Source organism: Melanostigma gelatinosum (assembly GCF_949748355.1).
Source record: "Melanostigma gelatinosum genome assembly, chromosome: 18".
Taxonomy (NCBI): domain Eukaryota; kingdom Metazoa; phylum Chordata; class Actinopteri; order Perciformes; family Zoarcidae; genus Melanostigma; species Melanostigma gelatinosum.
This window is the reverse complement of record NC_136651.1, coordinates 2,494,900-2,512,706: the sequence shown is the minus strand read 5'-3', so window position 1 is coordinate 2,512,706 and position 17,807 is coordinate 2,494,900. Positions and strand designations below refer to the sequence as shown.

Genomic DNA, 17,807 nt, shown 5'->3' with positions numbered 1-17,807 from the left:
CATTTGCGATGGCGCGGCGCGATTGACGAAAATTCGCGTCAATCGCCAAATCGCCCCAAACGCCAAATCGAGTCCCTTTTTGTCGGTTTATTGCCGTTAAATCACAGCCAAATCAGTTTATTTTGTGTTCCTACAGCTGTAGTAAACAGCGACGTGTGGCTTGCTAGACACAGTGAATACAGCGCGATAAAATCCACGGAGCTCCTCTGGACAATGTTATGAGCCAGACATGACGGCGTTTGGTTTCCCGTGATATCTGGGACTTCCACAACACGTACTAAGCAGAAATATAGGTTATTTTTTTCATGGTTGATGGCGGACAGTTGAACGGCTTTCAGGGCGATAAGCCACGCCCCCCCCCCCGCGTCCAGCGCGATTCATGTGAATAAACACAAATAGTTCCCGGCGAGACCGACGGCGCGAATGATGCAAATGCGTGATTAATCGCGATTAATCACGCATTGCTATGCGCAAAGTTCAATAATGAATTCAAAAGTAGTGTATTGCGCACTTTAATTTTAAAAGTACTGCTATATGAACAATAGTGCAACAACATTTGGTTTGCAAACACTTTAAACAATTAAGGTTCTTTTTAACAGCAGTATTCCCTTTACACAGAAGCAGTTAAAATACAGTTATAATGATATAATGATTCTGATAATAGATATTCAGCCGGTGTTCACAACTTTATCTTCATGTGTGTAATCGATGCAATTTGAAATATACACCTTGAAAACTGCAAACCTATCTGCGTCATGTTTTTATGTTTGTTAAATTCTCAGTAGCGACAACTAAATGATATGCTTATAATACATATTACAAACAAAATAACTTTAAAAACTCGAAAAAAATCATTTTAATTAATCATTTATTTTTTGCTATTTTGGTCAGACACTATGCAACGCTGATTACTCTAATATGTGTGGTATTTGTTATAAATGTACGTTGGTACATAGAGGGTGATAAGAAGCTGTACATGGAGGGACTTAGGACCCAGGGGAATTCATGAATGAACGCCGACAATTATTTTATTTTTATTTTTTAATTATTTTTTAGTGAGTGGACATTTTTAACACAAGAACTGGGCAGCGAGCGGTGAACAGCTGTTTGTGTGGCGTCTCTTCCGGTTTCCTTCACCTACATTCCCCTGGGTCCTAAGTCCCTCCATGTACAGCTTCTTATCACCCTCTATGTACACTATATATATATATATATATATATATATGATGTCCCATATAAATCAGATAAAACTGCAGACGAGTGCAACAAATATCAAATATAAGCAAATATCAATTGTATTATCAAAAGATACAAAAAATAAAATCCCGTTTACAAAATAAAAAACAGTAACTTAGCCTGCTCAAAGCTTCTCGGAGGCCTTTAAAACAGACGACATGTCACAGTTTCCTCACAGAAACGGACAAAGTCACAGTAAAGAAATCAATAACAGAGGAGTTGTTAAAGATGACGAGTTAGCTTTCGGTACTACGCGTGTTCCCCGAACGTGTTTCAGACGTGGACGTTTTGTTCTTCTTGGAGTACTCGAGGGCGCTGGAGATTTTCATCCTCTCCACCGTCCTCTCGCTCCTGCAGAGGAACGTGTTCTTCACGTGATCCCTGAAGTCCTCCGAGATGAAGTAGTAGATGAACGGGTCCAGGCAGCTGTTGAGACTTGCCAGGCACAGCGTGGAGATGTAGAAGCCGTACAGGTTGTTGTCCTTCCCACACAACAGGAGGGTGTAGTGCACCAGCAGCATGATGTTGCTCGGGGTGAAGCACACCAGAAACATCACCAGCACGGTGACGATCAAGACCACGGCCTTTCGCCGCTTCTTGGCGATGGCGGGGTCCGCCATGCTGTTGGCGGGGTCCGCCATGCTGTTGCGGAGAGCCTTGAGCATGAGCACGTAGGAGATGATGCACACGACGGTGGGAGCGATGAACCCCAGAGTCCCCATCGTCAGGAAGTAGCCCGCCGCCATTTCCTTCTGACTGGGCTTGGTGACGTCGTGGCAGGTGCTGATTTTTAGGTTCGTCACGTAGACCTCTTGGTCGTACAGGTAGAGGGGGATGGTGAGAAGCCAGACCACCGCCCACACAGCGATGGAGACACCGACGGCCACGGCGTTGGCCCTCTGGGGCCGTGAGAGCGGGTGGACCACAGACCAGTAGCGCTGGACGCTTATGCAGGCGATGAAGGCGATTGAGCAGTACATGTTACCGTAGAAAAACGCCACCAGCACTTTGCACAGCCCGTGCCCGTAGGTCCAGTTGTTGCCGTTGAAGTGGTACGCGATCTTCAGGGGGACCCAGATGATGAAGAGCAGGTCGGCCAGGGCCAGGTTGGCCATGTAGATGGAGGACGGGTGCTTCTTCTTGGTCCTGAAGAGGAAGACCCAGATGGCGAGGGCGTTGGTGGGCAACCCCACCACGAACACGATGATGTAGATGATCGGGAGGAAGACGGTTGTGAGGCGGCTGCTCAGGACTTCTTTGCCTACAGAGCTGACCCACACCCCGGAGGCGGTCTGTAAACCGGTTGTGCCTGCTTGTTGTTCAAAATATGAAACGAAAACACGTAAAAAGCAGAAGTGCAACAGGTTGACAGTACATGCAGGAACGTACAATGAATGTACCTCCAATACCACACTGTGAAAATACTCCACTACAAGTAAAAGTCCCGCATTCAAAACATCCAAGTATAAAAGTATAATGCAGTAAAATGTTCTCTTCCATTTTGCAGGACACTTCATCAACACATAAAGGAACACTTCATCCTTCAGTTTATCACAAACATTCAACATCAACACATAAAGGAACACTTCATCCTTCAGTTTATCACAAACATTCAACATCAACACATAAAGGAACACTTCATCCTTCAGTTCATCACAAACATTCAACATCAACACATAATGGAACACTTCATCCTTCAGTTCATCACAAACATTCATCATCAACACATAAAGGAACACTTCATCCTTCAGTTTATCACAAACACTCAACATCAACACATAATGGAACACTTCATCCTTCAGTTCATCACAAACATTCAACATCAACACATAATGGAACACTTCATCCTTCAGTTCATCACAAACATTCATCATCAACACATAAAGGAACACTTCATCCTTCAGTTTATCACAAACACTCAACATCAACACATAAAGGAACACTTCATCCTTCAGTTCATCACAAACATTCAACATCAACACATAAAGGAACACTTCATCCTTCAGTTCATCACAAACATTCATCATCAACACATAAAGGAACACTTCATCCTTCAGTTTATCACAAACATTCATCAACACATAAAGGAACACTTCATCCTTCAGTTTATCACAAACACTCAACATCAACACATAAAGGAACACTTCATCCTTCAGTTCATCACAAACATTCAACATCAACACATAAAGGAAACACTTCACCCTTCAGTTTATCACAAACATTCAACATCAACACATAAAGGAACACTTCATCCTTCAGTTCATCACAAACATTCAACATCAACACATAAAGGAACACTTCATCCTTCAGTTTATCACAAACATTCAACATCAACACATAAAGGAAACACTTCATCCTTCAGTTTATCACAAACATTCAACATCAACACATAAAGGAACACTTCATCCTTCAGTTTATCACAAACACTCAACATCAACACATAAAGGAACACTTCATCCTTCAGTTCATCACAAACATTCAACATCAACACATAAAGGAAACACTTCATCCTTCAGTTCATCACAAACATTCAACATCAACACATGAAGAAACACTTCACCCTTCAGTTTATCACAAACATTCAACATCAACACATAAAGGAACACTTCATCCTTCAGTTCATCACAAACATTCAACATCAACACATAAAGGAACACTTCATCCTTCAGTTTATCACAAACATTCAACATCAACACATAAAGGAAACACTTCATCCTTCAGTTTATCACAAACATTCAACATCAACACATAAAGAAACACTTCATCCTTCAGTTCATCACAAACATTCAACATCAACACATAAAGGAACACTTCATCCTTCAGTTTATCACAAACATTCAACATCAACACATGAAGAAACACTTCACCCTTCAGTTTATCACCAACATTCAACATCAACACATCTGGAGATTCGTGGTTTTACCTCCAGTGGCCTCGGCAAGATGGTCAACTAAGAAGAAAATAAAGCTGTCAGTAAAAAGTACAATATTTACCTCTGAGACTTACTTATAATTAGAACTTGGCTTTGAGCATCACAACGACCCACTTCACATTTAAATAATACTTCATAACTCAGTAACTGAGATCAAACTACTTCTGACTAATCACTCGAGGCAGACACATCAAACAACATGGCCTTTGTATGTTCGACGCTTGCAGCTCAGAAAATAGAACAACTTTTGGTTCCAGTTGTAAGACCTTAAACACAGTAGAGTAAACAACCTGCGGGTTATTGACCAAACACTTCATTGAGAAAATTGTCAGCACCTTCATCGACAATGAAAGTAATTGGTTAAGGAGCTGCAACCATAAATAAATTAGATGAGAGACAGAAATAATCAGTTTTGTTTGGTTTCTTTCAGCAAAATGGTGAAAAAAAGACAAATATTCTGTGGTTTCAGGTTTTCTCTGCGTTATATTGTAAACTAAACATCTTTGGGTTCTGGACTTTGTGGTTGAACAAAACAAGCTCTCTGTGGCATTATTTTCACAAACTTTTAAAATGTAATTATTGTCGTTAATCTCTCTTATGTTATACTTTATTACAGGGCTGCAACTAACAGGTATTGTTTCGAATCAATTGTTTCCCAAAGCTCAAGGTGACGTCATCAAATGTCTAGTTTTGTCTGACCAAACGCCCAAAACTCAAGTTAACAATTTCGAATCTACCTTCATTAGAAAACGAAGGAAAGCTAAATCTTCACATCAGCAGCTGAAACCAGAAACAGTTTGACATAGTTTCACTATTTCTGCTTGAAGAAAATGACAAACAATTTATTTATTTATCATCAGAATGACTAATATTCTTTTGATAGAAAGTCGATTAATCAACGAAACATTTCACCTATATAGTATTTACAGGAAATCATATCAAATCAAACATTTTCTACCAAATTGTAGCAAGTTTGCAGTAAGAAAGGTCTTGAATCCTGATCAACACATTGCTTTAAATCAGGGGTCTCCAACAGGCGGACCGCGGTCCGGATCCGGACCCAGACGCAGTTGCATCCGGACCCAGGACCTAAACTCGATAGTTTGGAATCATATATATTAGGCAGCGAGTTTGTACTTTAACCGGCGCACTTTATTCAGACGTTACGGTACTTGTTCAGCGGTGCAGGTCACACCGACCAATGCGGTGTAAATCACATCACGTGATAGAGCTCAGCCAAAGAGTATTCTGACAAGTTTCCTGACTCGAGCGAGGTTTACACACACCGTGACACACGCGGGAGAGACGAGGAAATAGAAAGAAGAGCAGGAATATTGCGCCGATCAGAGAAGTTATCTCACATGACGTTCTCCAAAAAGAGAAACGTGTTCAGAGAGAATAGAATTCATAAGCATGAATGAACAGACTCATATGTTAATTCTCCCCACAGGCAGTTAAAACCAGCATGTCTCATATGTTCAGAAACCGCAACTGCTGATAAAAGCGGCAAATGAAGCGACACTGCGAGGCAAAGCACAACTCTCTTGAACAAACTACCAACTCACATCTGAAATGAAGACACAGAAAATAAACCTAAGAGCCCAATATGATCAGAATCGAACACGTTAATTCACTGACCAATGATGTTACCAGAGAGTATAGAGCTGAAACAAGTAGTTTAATAACCACACAAAGTCCATGCTCACTGATTTATCTCTTTAGATGACAAAAATACAATATTGTGGCTTTTTTATTGACATCACTTCACACCTGAATTAACTGAATTTAAAGCTGCAGGACAATTCAGTTACATTCATTTTTCTAAAATGAATTGCTTTATTTTAAGATGCACATTTTTGAAAAGCTTTCTGTTCTGTCAGTTATTCTTTAATCCAGCCCTTATTGTACTTGAAATGAGAAGAACATTTATTTATGTATTTCTATGTATTATTTATAATCCATCCAGTTAAATTTGAAAACTGAGAATAATAATTTGTTAAAATATAATTGTGTGTACTTTCTTTATTTGATTTGACAGTTGTTGACGACACAGAGACGTTGTTACTACTACTAGACTTCTTGAATATATATATATATATATATATATATATATATATATATATATATATATATATATATATATATATATATATATATATATATATATAAATAAATGAATGATGTCCCATATCAATCAGATAAAACTGCAGACGAGTGCGAGACACTAAATAGCGCAAGTTAGATATTATTGTAATGTTTGCCCGAGGAGCTTTTCTCAATCTGGACCTTTTGGAATTTTAGTTGAAGACCCCTGCTTTAAATGAATAAGCTTCAGGTCATCTCACCGTTATTGGCTGCAGCCGAGGCAGCACGCGCGCACACCAGCACCAACAGCAAAGTGTTTGGACACATTGAAAACATGTTGCCAAAAAACAGCAGAAATAATATGAAATGTCGATAATCCTTGCGTGGGTCTTCGTTCCTCGTGTTTGTCGAGACTCCTCCGTGTCGTTTCTGCTGCTCTTCTTCAGCAGCGTGTTTTGTTTCCACCCACCGCTGTACGGTGGCTCCGGAACGCCCCGGTCCACGAATCAACTACAGCCGCGGGCAAAGACGCATTCCGATCATCTGATGTCACCTTTTCAGTCACACAGCAGCGAAGACAGTAATGTGAGAACGAACCAGAACAAAAACTGATCCTTTCATGCCATCTAAGGCCATCTTTCCTCTGATGTGAATCTAATAGTGCTGACAAATAATGTGAATTATTCAGTGTGGCTTTGTGGCACAAAATAATTGGAGATAAACCTTAGCTGAATTTCAGGAGCAGGGCCACACCTCCACGGGGCCACTCCCGGCCACACCCTACAAATACCCACGGCCACCATAGCTCAGCCTGCTACGTCGTTCGCACCAAACCGCAAGAACGCCCGCAGCACCGCAAAACAACGAACAGGAAAGGAAAATAAACCCCTTACCTCGCCAGCATGGACCTGCTACTAACCGGGCCTCCCGATGACGACGAACCGTTTGCCTCCCCAGCCGCCACCCGCACAGCCCGGGGCCGCACTCCACCGAGGCAGGGCTTCCAGACGCCACCGATCGCCAGACGCCACCGATCGCCTCCGAGAGCGCCCCGGCGGCCCAACGCAGCCGAACCCGCCGACCGGCCACATCCATCGACCGGAATCCCTCCCTCCGGGCAATCCGCCAGTACGGGGACCCAGACCGACCGTCATCTTCCAGCGAACCAAGTCTCACACCGGCACGCCTCCGTGGCAGACGGCGATCCGCTGCCCCCGAACGCGGGCAACGGACGCGGAAGTCCCCCCCTTCCTCCTCCGCTCGCTCCGGACGCAGCGCTCGGGGACAAACCTCCGACAGCCCGGCTTCCGGCGACTCCAGCATCCCAGCACGCCGCGCTCGAAGCCACCGCCACGGCGCTCGCGCCCTGACCGCATCTCCCAGCGGAACCGACCCGCCCAGGATCGCCGCCTGGACCGTAGCGCGCCTGTTAACGGAGCTGCAGGAGAGGGGGATCCCCCACAAGCGCCACGACAAAAACAAAAAAAAGCGACACTGCTCCAACTCCTCGCAGCCGCCATGACACCTCGCCACGCAGCGATGGACTTTCCAGCAACAACACACGGGCGCGCTGTCAGTGACGCAATCACGCACCACCAAGCCCCGCCGGCCTCGACGTTCCAGGTTGCCAGGTTCACAGCGTCCCCCTCCACCATCCCATGCAAACCCCCCGGTTCATGGCCGCTCCGGAAGGCCAACTCTCCCTCCCTCACTACTTCCGCAGGATCCTACTGCTCCTTCCAACTTCGTTCCTTCGGCCTGTACTTTCACTTTCCCCTCTCACCACACTTCCCCTGCTCCCCACCCCGGGCTCCGGGCACGCAGCAACAGGAACAGAACGCAGCAACGAATCGCAGCAACGCAACAACGCAGCAACGGACCGCAGCAACGCAGCCACAGAGTGCAATGACGCAGCCACAGAACGACTCAGCCATGCCACGTAACGCAGCAACGCCGGAATGGAACGGAACGCAGCAACGCCGGAACGGAATACAGCAACGGCAGAACGCAGCAGCCACGCATTGCAACGACGGAACACAGCAATGCACCCCAGCAACGTACCCCAGCAACGTAACGCAGCAACGTAACGCAGCAACGCAACAACGCAGCAAGCAACAACGGGATGCAGCAACACAGTGCAACGGACGCAGCAACATAACAACGCAGCAAGTAACGACTCAGCAATGCAGCAAGCAACAACGGATCACATCAAGCAACAACGGAACGCAGCAACGGAACGACGCACGACGCAGCCACGCAACGCAGCAGGCAATGAGACGCAGCAAGCACGGAACGCAAAGCAACAACGGAACACAGGACGCCAGTGCCCCCGCCGCCTACTTCAGAAAACACAGCAAGTGACCATAACCGGGACATCTGGCACCGGGATGCCAGTGCCCCCACCCCACCCACTTCCAGCGACGAACTCACACAATTGGCCAACAACGATGCCGCTCCCTCTGCCGTCTTTTGGGGGGTTTTCACGACGGACGACATTGCCGGAGACCAGCCTCGAAGAAAGAGAAGAGAAGAGCGGCCCCCGTACTATATTTCAAATTCAACTCACACCTGAGCCCCTACGAACCCCTCATGCGCTAACTACAAACCAGGAAAACACAGCAAACCGCCCCCCACGAACCACTGTTCACCACAGAGACTGGCCGCATCGCCGACCGATCCTGGTTCCTCTGGCACTTCAGGGGAATCCTAACCATCTCCGGGATCAATCCCGGCTCCTTCCCTGGCCACTCCTCCCGTGTAGGAGCCGCCACCACCGCAGCGAGCAGAGGAGTCCCAGACCAGCATCAAAGCCTGGGCCGCTGGCCCTCCCCCGCCTACCAACTCTACACTCGCCACAGCGCCACCGACATGCGCAACGGGCAGGCGGCACTGCTCCCGTAGGCAGGCTTTTGGGGGTGTGCAAGGCCCGGGAGCCGCAGTGGACCCTCAAACTAGCCTTTCCCCAAACCGCTTCGCTCAGGCTACCCTCCACCAACCATCCCTAAAACTCTCCAGCCGGCCAAATCGCCGAGGTGGGGCCCTAAGCTAGTGAATTGGAGATAAACCTTAGCTGAATTTCAGGAGCAGGGCCACACCTCCACGGAGCCACTCCCGGCCACACCCTACAAATACCCACGGCCACCATAGCTCAGCCTGCTACGCCTTTCGCACCCCACCCTCCCGCCCCTCTTTAAAACTACTCCCGGAAGGCCACCTACCTCCACAGCCACTACTGGCCCACATGGACCGGGGGGGTGTGCAAGGCCCGGGAGCCGCAGTGGACCCTCAAACTAGCCTTTCCCCAAACCGCTTCGCTCAGGCTACCCTCCACCAACCATCCCTAAAACTCTCCAGCCGGCCAAATCGCCGAGGTGGGGCCCTAAGCTAGTGAATTGGAGATAAACCTTAGCTGAATTTCAGGAGCAGGGCCACACCTCCACGGAGCCACTCCCGGCCACACCCTACAAATACCCACGGCCACCATAGCTCAGCCTGCTACGCCTTTCGCACCCCACCCTCCCGCCCCTCTTTAAAACTACTCCCGGAAGGCCACCTACCTCCACAGCCACTACTGGCCCACATGGACCGGGGGGGTGTGCAAGGCCCGGGAGCCGCAGTGGACCCTCAAACTAGCCTTTCCCCAAACCGCTTCGCTCAGGCTACCCTCCACCAACCATCCCTAAAACTCTCCAGCCGGCCAAATCGCCGAGGTGGGGCCCCAAGCTAGTGAACAATAATAATATTAATCTTTGTCCAGAAAGTTTGCCGCGCTTCTCCTCACACAGCGTTGCCAACACCTGCTCAAAAAATACATCAAAACGTGCGGCCTGATCGGGAATCGTGTGCAAAGACTTTTCTCAGAGATTCGCCCAGCGGTTTTCCCGAAAATCCCAAAAAACTGAGCAAAATTTCTCCATTCACTTGAATGGGGTTTCGACGTAAAGAGAGCTAAAAATATTCTTAACTTTGGGCCCATATTGACCAGCCATACTTTAACGTAGAAACATTATTCCAAGTTTAAAACGTAGACAAAATGCTGCACTTTATTGAGCCAAATGGGCATTTTGATAGTTTTCATGAAGTCACAGATTAAGTTTCATATTTTATAATGGGTGTGTATTGCACGGCTCGTTAAGTTATAACGGTAAACCTGTTTGCAAACAGTTGTTTATTTACACATCCAGTAGTTATCGAGCAACATTCATTTGGAGTCGTGTTTCTGGTCCGATACGCTCTCTCTTTTAGCTCTGTTTTTGGTCTCCACCAACTCCCACAGGAAATATCTGTTCCTTTAGCTGCTAAATGCTCTATTTTCACCAGCTCGTTGCTAACTTTGCCTTTCATGTGTTTGCTGCTGGACAGGAAGCGTGCTCTGGGTTTATCAGATCCTTTTGAGAGAACCAAAACACTAAAGTTGGGGACCATACAACCAAAACCAAAGCAGAAAGACACCATAAAGCTCCACAGAGCTCCTGCAGAATGATGATGATCTTTTGATGTTAATGTTGAAATACTATGTTATGTTGTTCCTGCAGCGCGCTGAGTTTGGGCGTTTCTAAGCAAACATAAGTTCATTCCTGCTCACAGGAGGAGGCAGGATGCAGACTGTGGGAGAGTCGGTCCACAGAGAAGGAATCTCAGATCTTACCATCTGGTATATGATTCAGCTCTGCGAAAAACAAAACCAGCGAGATGTGTATGTGTATGTGTGTGTGTGTGTGTGTTTGGGCGTGTATGTGTGTGTGTGTGTGTGTTTGTGTGTATGTGTGTGTGTGTGCAGGAGGACAGAATGAAAACCCTTCTCAAAGAGGATCTTTGTCTATTTAGATCCATCGGACAGAGGAAGGTGTCTGGTATTAAATAGCCTTTGAGAAAATATACAAACTGTGGTCCGTCTTCAATTTCACACCTGTCTTCTTCTATTTCAGCTTGTTTTTATTTTCTATTCTCTTGGCTCTTAAATGACCGTTTAATTATTTTTTTTACATAAATGTGTTTCTTTTGCACTCTGTCTTTTGTCTTTTTTATGTTTCAAGTGAAGCGCTGTACATTTCATTGTCACTAAAATGAGGAACATAAATAAACTGGCCCTGCATGCATGGACCAACATGTATCTGCTGATGAAGCTACATTTTAAACTGTGGGTGCAGTTAGATAGCTAACAATATGAAAGGTTTACTGAGAGGTTAATGCAGCCGAGCAGGAAACCTACAGTCAAACATGCAAAGTATGTTCAATAAAATATCTTTGTCGAGAGTTAGTGATTTATTGGGTTGTTTTGAGATCCTTTAATTTAGTAAAAGAAGCAAAAGCACATTGTAAATATGCAAAATGTAAAAGTTTACTTTTGGTAATACAGAAAGTACTATCAGCAGCATAATCAATAATTTATTTATCATGTTTTTTTCCTCTAATGTGTGTGAAAAACATAAATAAAAGTCATTTAAAAAAAGAAGACTTACAGGGAGAATTCAGAAAAGAAGCAAGAACGTCACAGTCAATCGTGGCCTAAAGTCCCCGCAGAGTTTAATGTTGTTTACACTGCAGGAAGCTTGAAACCAGTTCAGGAAACCATCCAAATAGTCCACTGATCACCAGTAATGACAACTGTGTCTTGAGGAAGTTTGGGACGACTTGAATAATTCATTTCACATAACATGTAAATACTGTGGCAGCTGGGAGTGTTTCACTCGGAGCTGGAAGTGAAACAAAACAAAAAGAAAAGTGATTAAGTGGCGTCTACAGTACAAAAAGCCCTGAAATGAAACGGTTTGATAATGAAGGGGGATGTCGCCCTCTTGTGGAGAAGACAGGCTTCTATCGAACATGTTCAGACGAGACGAGCAAAAAGGTTGCTTGGTTTCCTTTTACAATAACCTGACAGCTGCCGTTGGCATCAGGCCCTTATTTGGAGATACAACTTAGCTGAATTTCAGGCGAAGGACCACACCTCAGCCACTCGCCCACTTCCGGCCACACTCCTATAACGAGCTACCCACGCGAAGCCTCGGCACACTCGCGTTTCCTGCATCATCTCAGTTCCTCCTCACACACCTGGTAATTAGGGGTGTAAACAATACGCGTATTCGCATTGAACCGTCCGGTACGAGGCTCACGGTTCGGTACGCATCACGAACCGAACAATACGTTTGAATAAAAAATAAAAAATAAAAATGATTTAATTTTTTTTTTTTTTTTTAAACCTTTATTGATGAAGAGCCACGTGCACTCAGGTTTAGTTCCATCATTGTTCATTGTAAAATGATGATGGAGAAGATGTAAGTAACACTACTACATAACATTAAGGAGCAGTTTTTGTTTTTTATGCTTATGTGTTGCTAAGAACACACCCCAGAAGATGAGTCACTCAGGTATAGTTCCATCATTGTTCAAAGGCAAAGAATAACTTCATGATGTTAGTTGTAATGAATAAATATATTTTAAAATCAAGTACGTTTCTCTGGCATTTATAGTTTTCTACTGTACCGAAACGTACCGAACTGTGGCTCCACTGTATCGTACCGAACCCAACCGTGGATTTTGTGAACCGTTACACCCCTACTGGTAACACATTCATTCTCTCTGAAATCCAGTACAGGAAGAAACAGTACGATGACTTCTACACAGGAAGTAGGTGTGCTGAGCAGAACGGAAGCAGGCCTGAAATAGATGTGTGATTTGTTTATTCCACTGTAAATTAATATCACTTTCATTTGAGTTCATGTTTAGAAATGCACAACTGTTTAAATTGGTAACAAATGACTCGGATGCCACTGTGAATGTTTTTGTACCTTCCAGTTTACGTAACCTCTTCGTCTTTTTGCTGCCTCTCCTCAAACATGTTCTTTTTTTTCTTTTTTCTGTTTGTGTTGACGAGCAGATGCATTTATTTATTCTCAGTTTGAGTCATGGACGCTTTCAGCTCCGTGTCAGCGATGACGTCTGAGGCGAGGAGGGGGCTGTGTGGTGGATCTGCTGAGGCCAAACAGATGCTGGAACTGAAAACATCTCTTCTCACGTATCTGATAAACAGACTAGATGAAAACAAGACGAGGCGCCCATCTGTGATCAGCTGGTGCTCCTGCCTCAGATGAAGCTTGGCTAATAAAACTGTGCAAATAAAAACATTTAGAGACCAAAATATTGAGAAAGATTTTCATTGTTTTGACATAGAAAGTTATATTTTTGCAATACTAAGTGATTATTTTGACATACAAAGTTCTTATTTTAAAGTACTAAGTCAAAATATTGCGCAAACTTCACAGTATTTGTAGATGCTGACTCATTACTTTTATAACGACTAAAAGGATCTTTTTTTTCCATCACAGTTGTGTAAATGTGCTTCCAACCATATCTCCATCTTAAAATGACAAAAGGGAAAAAAACAAACAGAGGAAGTGAAGAGTAAATAAAAGTGCTCATGTTCGGACACGCTTATCATCTTCAGGCAGACATTTCCTTGCTGAGCCAGGGTCCCCTTCCAGAATATTACCTCACTCTACATCCCTCCAGGCATCAGACATAACAAAAAAAAAGGTTTCACATAAAACAGAGGGCGTAGAGCGACAGAGTGACAAAGATCATGTGTGGAGGCGTTACTGCACACTGTGTGCATGTTAAAACAGAACCCAAAGACAACCCACATTCCTGTTGAAGCAGAGAAGATGTCCAGTGTGTGTTTCGGTTTCTTACTCTGTGGGTTTGGGCCGGTGTTTGTCAGTACAGCAGAGCAGCAGCAGACGGAGAAGACAGCAACACATGTGAGGCTGAGCGTGAAGTAGCAGAGAGAAGTGAGATTATTACTGTTAATAAACGCTGAGGGAAGAATGGGAAAGCTTCTTCTCTTTTCACTGGTTGCTGTTCTCTGTCTCAGTGGTTCTCTTCAAAAGAAAGGTGAGTTCAAGATTAAAACTTCTGTGTTATATAGTTTACTTTACAGTGATTTAATTTAATTGTTAAATAAGATTGACTGTAATGTTAATTTGCTGATTCTGAAGACAATAAGTGATCTTTGATTAAGTTGTTTCTAAGTTAAAGTGGAATCAGCGCTGGTGGAAAGTAACTGAGTGCATTTACTCAAGTACTGTACTTAAGTTAAGTACAACTTCAAGGTACTTGTACTTTACATGAGTATTTCCATTTTATACTTTCTTTTATGTGTTGATGTTGAATGTTTGTGATAAACTGAAGGATGAAGTGTTTCTTTATGTGTTGATGTTGAATGTTTGTGATAAACTGAAGGATGAAGTGTTTCCTTTATGTGTTGATGTTGAATGTTTGTGATAAACTGAAGGATGAAGTGTTTCCTTTATGTGTTGATGTTGAATGTTTGTGATAAACTGAAGGATGAAGTGTTCCTTTATGTGTTGATGATGAATGTTTGTGATAAACTGAAGGATGAAGTGTTCCTTTATGTGTTGATGTTGAGTGTTTGTGATAAACTGAAGGATGAAGTGTTTCTTCATGTGTTGATGTTGAGTGTTTGTGATAAACTGAAGGATGAAGTGTTCCTTTATGTGTTAATGTTGAATGTTTGTGATAAACTGAAGGATGAAGTGTTCCTTTATGTGTTGATGTTGAATGTTTGTGATAAACTGAAGGATGAAGTGTTCCTTTATGTGTTGATGTTGAATGTTTGTGATAAACTGAAGGATGAAGTGTTCCTTTATGTGTTGATGTTGAGTGTTTGTGATAAACTGAAGGATGAAGTGTTCCTTTATGTGTTGATGTTGAATGTTTGTGATAAACTGAAGGATGAAGTGTTTCTTTTTGTGTTGATGATGAATGTTTGTGATAAACTGAAGGATGAAGTGTTCCTGTATGTGTTGATGATGAATGTTTGTGATAAACTGAAGGATGAAGTGTTTCTTTATGTGTTGATTTTGAATGTTTATGATAAACTGAAGGATGAAGTGTTTCTTTATGTGTTGATGATGAATGTTTGTGATAAACTGAAGGATGAAGTGTTAAAAAAGCCTCTTGGATCAGCTGGAAAATTCAATGTCACAAAGCTGAAAACAGGCTGTTTGTTCTTTTTAGAGATACGTGGTTCTCACAGGACAGAGACGCTACAAACATGATGTTCTGATAGAATATGATGCATTGATGGAGATTAAACTAATAACAGGATATAAAGCAGTTAACATGCAACATACACATTAATGCAGCAGGAATATTAATCCAGAAACAACAGATATAATAGTAAAACACTGACAGAGAACATTTTATTGCACTGTCAATATTTACTTATCACACTCAAAGGATGTGAACACTTCTTCAACCACAGAAAAAACACTCTTTCCTGTAAAATCATGTTTTACGACACAAGTTGGTTTATTATCAAGATCACATCTGAAACAACCGGTGACTAAACATCTTTGGTTTTAGATTGTTGGTCCGACAAATCTGAAGGGGTCACTTTGTGTTTTAGGAAACAGTTTTACTATTATAAGTTACACAAAACAATGTATTAAGGAAATAATCAACATATTATTCACTCATGAACATCATTTTTAGTTGCAGTCTCATTGGTTCGTTATTAGTGATTTATTTAGATGGAAAAATATTGCATAATAGTATAAAAAATCTTCTGAAAAATGTCATTCACGTTTGCATTTTCTTGTTGTTGTTGCAGGGAACAGGAGAAACAAAGTGCAGACGAACAGCTCTGAGGTTCCTGTGCCCAGAACATTTGGAGGGTTCCTCATCCATCAGCCCAAAGTCTTTTCAGTGCCCAATGGGACTCAAGCTCCCAATCCATCTCATCCTGCTCCAGCACTGCGGTCCCTAAGCAACGGCACAGTCGGGTACCTCCGCGGGCCTCTGAGCACGCGGGTGATCCCCGTCGTTTATATGCTGGTTGTTGCCGCCGGGATCCCGGCCAACGTCGCCATCTTGTGCACGCTGGCCTCCAAGATCAGGAAGGTGTCCTCCGCCATCCTCTACTGCAGCCTGGCCGTCTCCGACCTCTTCCTCCTCCTCTCCCTCTTCTTCAAGGCCCACTACCATTTCCTTGGAAACCACTGGGTGCTCGGGGAGGCCGCATGTCGGGTGGTTACGGCCTGTTTCTACGGCAACCTCTACTGCTCGGCCCAGACGCTGGCCTGTATCAGCATCAAGCGCTACCTGGCCGTGGTGCACCCGTTCATGTACAAGAGTCTCCCCAAGAGGATGTTCACGGCCTGGGTCACGGTGGCCATGTGGGGGGTGTTTGGCGCCGCTGTCGTCCCCGAACTGCTCGTCCAGCAGAGCTACCGGCTCCCCGAGGTCGACCGCATCACCTGCCACGACGTCTTGCCCCTGGGCCACGACTCCCACTTCTTCCTGCTCTACTACAACCTGATTCTGACCGTCTTCGGCCTCCTGGCGCCGCTGGTGGTCACGGTCGTGTGCTACGGCCGGATCGTGTGCGAGCTCAACCGATCGCACCACAACTGGACGATGTACATCAAGGCCAGCTCGCTGGTGTTCGTCATCTTCCTGCTGTGCTTCGCTCCCGCCGGACTCCTGCACTTCGTCCACTACGTGCAGCTGTTCGCGGACGGGACGGATAGTTTGTACATGCACTTTCAAGTGGCGGTGTGTTTGTGCTGCCTCCATGCCTGTCTGGACCCCTTCCTCTTCGTTGTCATGTCCAAGTCTGTAGGCGCCCCGCTTTACTCCAGGGGCTTTAAAGGCAAGACCCTCAGCATGTCTGTGTAAGAGGGACCTGAACCAAAAAGTGTGTGATTAAGAGGAAGACATTCTCTGTGGCTGGAATCCAAAGAGAAAGCAAAAGGACCCTGATTGTATTTATGATAAACAAGCAATGGACTAACATATGTGTTGCATTACATGTGCTCTCTTAAAGTTCACGTGTGAGTCAGAGAGGGAATGAGAAGACAGATGGTAAATATGTTGATGTGTGTTTATGAGTGTAAGTAAAGAAAGAATGCATTTATGTATCAAACACTTGATCATTAATGGTTTTGTGTAGTTGTTTCAATATTTTCATTCTGTACAGCTTAAAATAACAAAAGTATTTTTTTCACATTTGAGTTGAATTGTGTTGATTTTTGCTTGAGGTTTATAGCTGACAAAGAACAACATGAAACAGACTGACTTACTGCTGAGTACTTTCTGTATTCCTCTCATCACTGTGGAGCTACCATGAGTACAACATAAACTTCATTACGTCTGATGTTGTGTTTAATGTTTACTTGGATGATTTTGTGTGAATTCCTCTTCGTACAGCCAAGCTATGTACAATTTATACAATTTAGAAATTGTACATATAGCCTCATTTAGCCTCACTATATACATATATATATATTTGATAATAATATAGTTGTTTAAGATGTTTAGTGTTTTGTTCATCTCATCCTTTGACTTCCTCAAGAGAAGAATTAATCATTGATCTACCACTGAAGGAAATACCAACTTCACCGGAGGAGTTGGTATTTCCTGCCAATCAACAGGATGTAGGATGACGCACACACACCCACCCACCCACCCACACACCCACACACACACACACACACACACACACACACACACACACACCCACCCACCCACA

The 17,807-nt window shown here is 44.1% G+C and overlaps 2 protein-coding genes across 2 annotated transcripts; one reads left to right on the top strand and one right to left on the bottom strand.

The window, feature by feature from the left end:
• Positions 1-511: 511 nt before the first annotated feature.
• On the bottom strand, positions 512-6,680 carry LOC306792162 (proteinase-activated receptor 2-like). The gene is made up of 3 exons (XM_079289189.1): positions 6,514-6,680; positions 4,160-4,186; positions 512-2,548 (listed from the first exon to the last, which is right to left on the bottom strand). The coding sequence occupies exons 1-3, from the start codon at positions 6,587-6,589 to the stop codon at positions 1,473-1,475; spliced, it is 1,179 nt and encodes a 392-aa protein (XP_079145315.1). The 5' UTR covers positions 6,590-6,680; the 3' UTR covers positions 512-1,472.
• Positions 6,681-13,933: 7,253 nt separating this feature from the next.
• LOC306792220 (proteinase-activated receptor 3-like) lies at positions 13,934-17,433 on the top strand. Its single transcript, XM_079289283.1, has 2 exons — positions 13,934-14,146; positions 15,888-17,433. Exons 1-2 carry the CDS (start codon positions 14,080-14,082, stop codon positions 16,952-16,954), a joined length of 1,134 nt encoding a protein of 377 aa, XP_079145409.1. The 5' UTR covers positions 13,934-14,079; the 3' UTR covers positions 16,955-17,433.
• The last annotated feature ends 374 nt before the right edge of the window (positions 17,434-17,807 follow it).

Coding starts and splice junctions, on each gene's coding strand:
- LOC306792220 (XM_079289283.1), top strand. CDS start 14,080: ATGGGAAAGCTTCTTCTCTTTTCACTGGTTGCTGTTCTCTGTCTCAGT. Junction 14,147..15,887: donor TGGTTCTCTTCAAAAGAAAG/GTGAGTTCAAGA, acceptor TTGTTGTTGCAG/GGAACAGGAGAAACAAAGTG.
- LOC306792162 (XM_079289189.1), bottom strand. CDS start 6,589: ATGTTTTCAATGTGTCCAAACACTTTGCTGTTGGTGCTGGTGTGCGCG. Junction 4,187..6,513: donor CTCGGCTGCAGCCAATAACG/GTGAGATGACCT, acceptor TTTTCTTCTTAG/TTGACCATCTTGCCGAGGCC. Junction 2,549..4,159: donor TCTTGCCGAGGCCACTGGAG/GTAAAACCACGA, acceptor TTGAACAACAAG/CAGGCACAACCGGTTTACAG.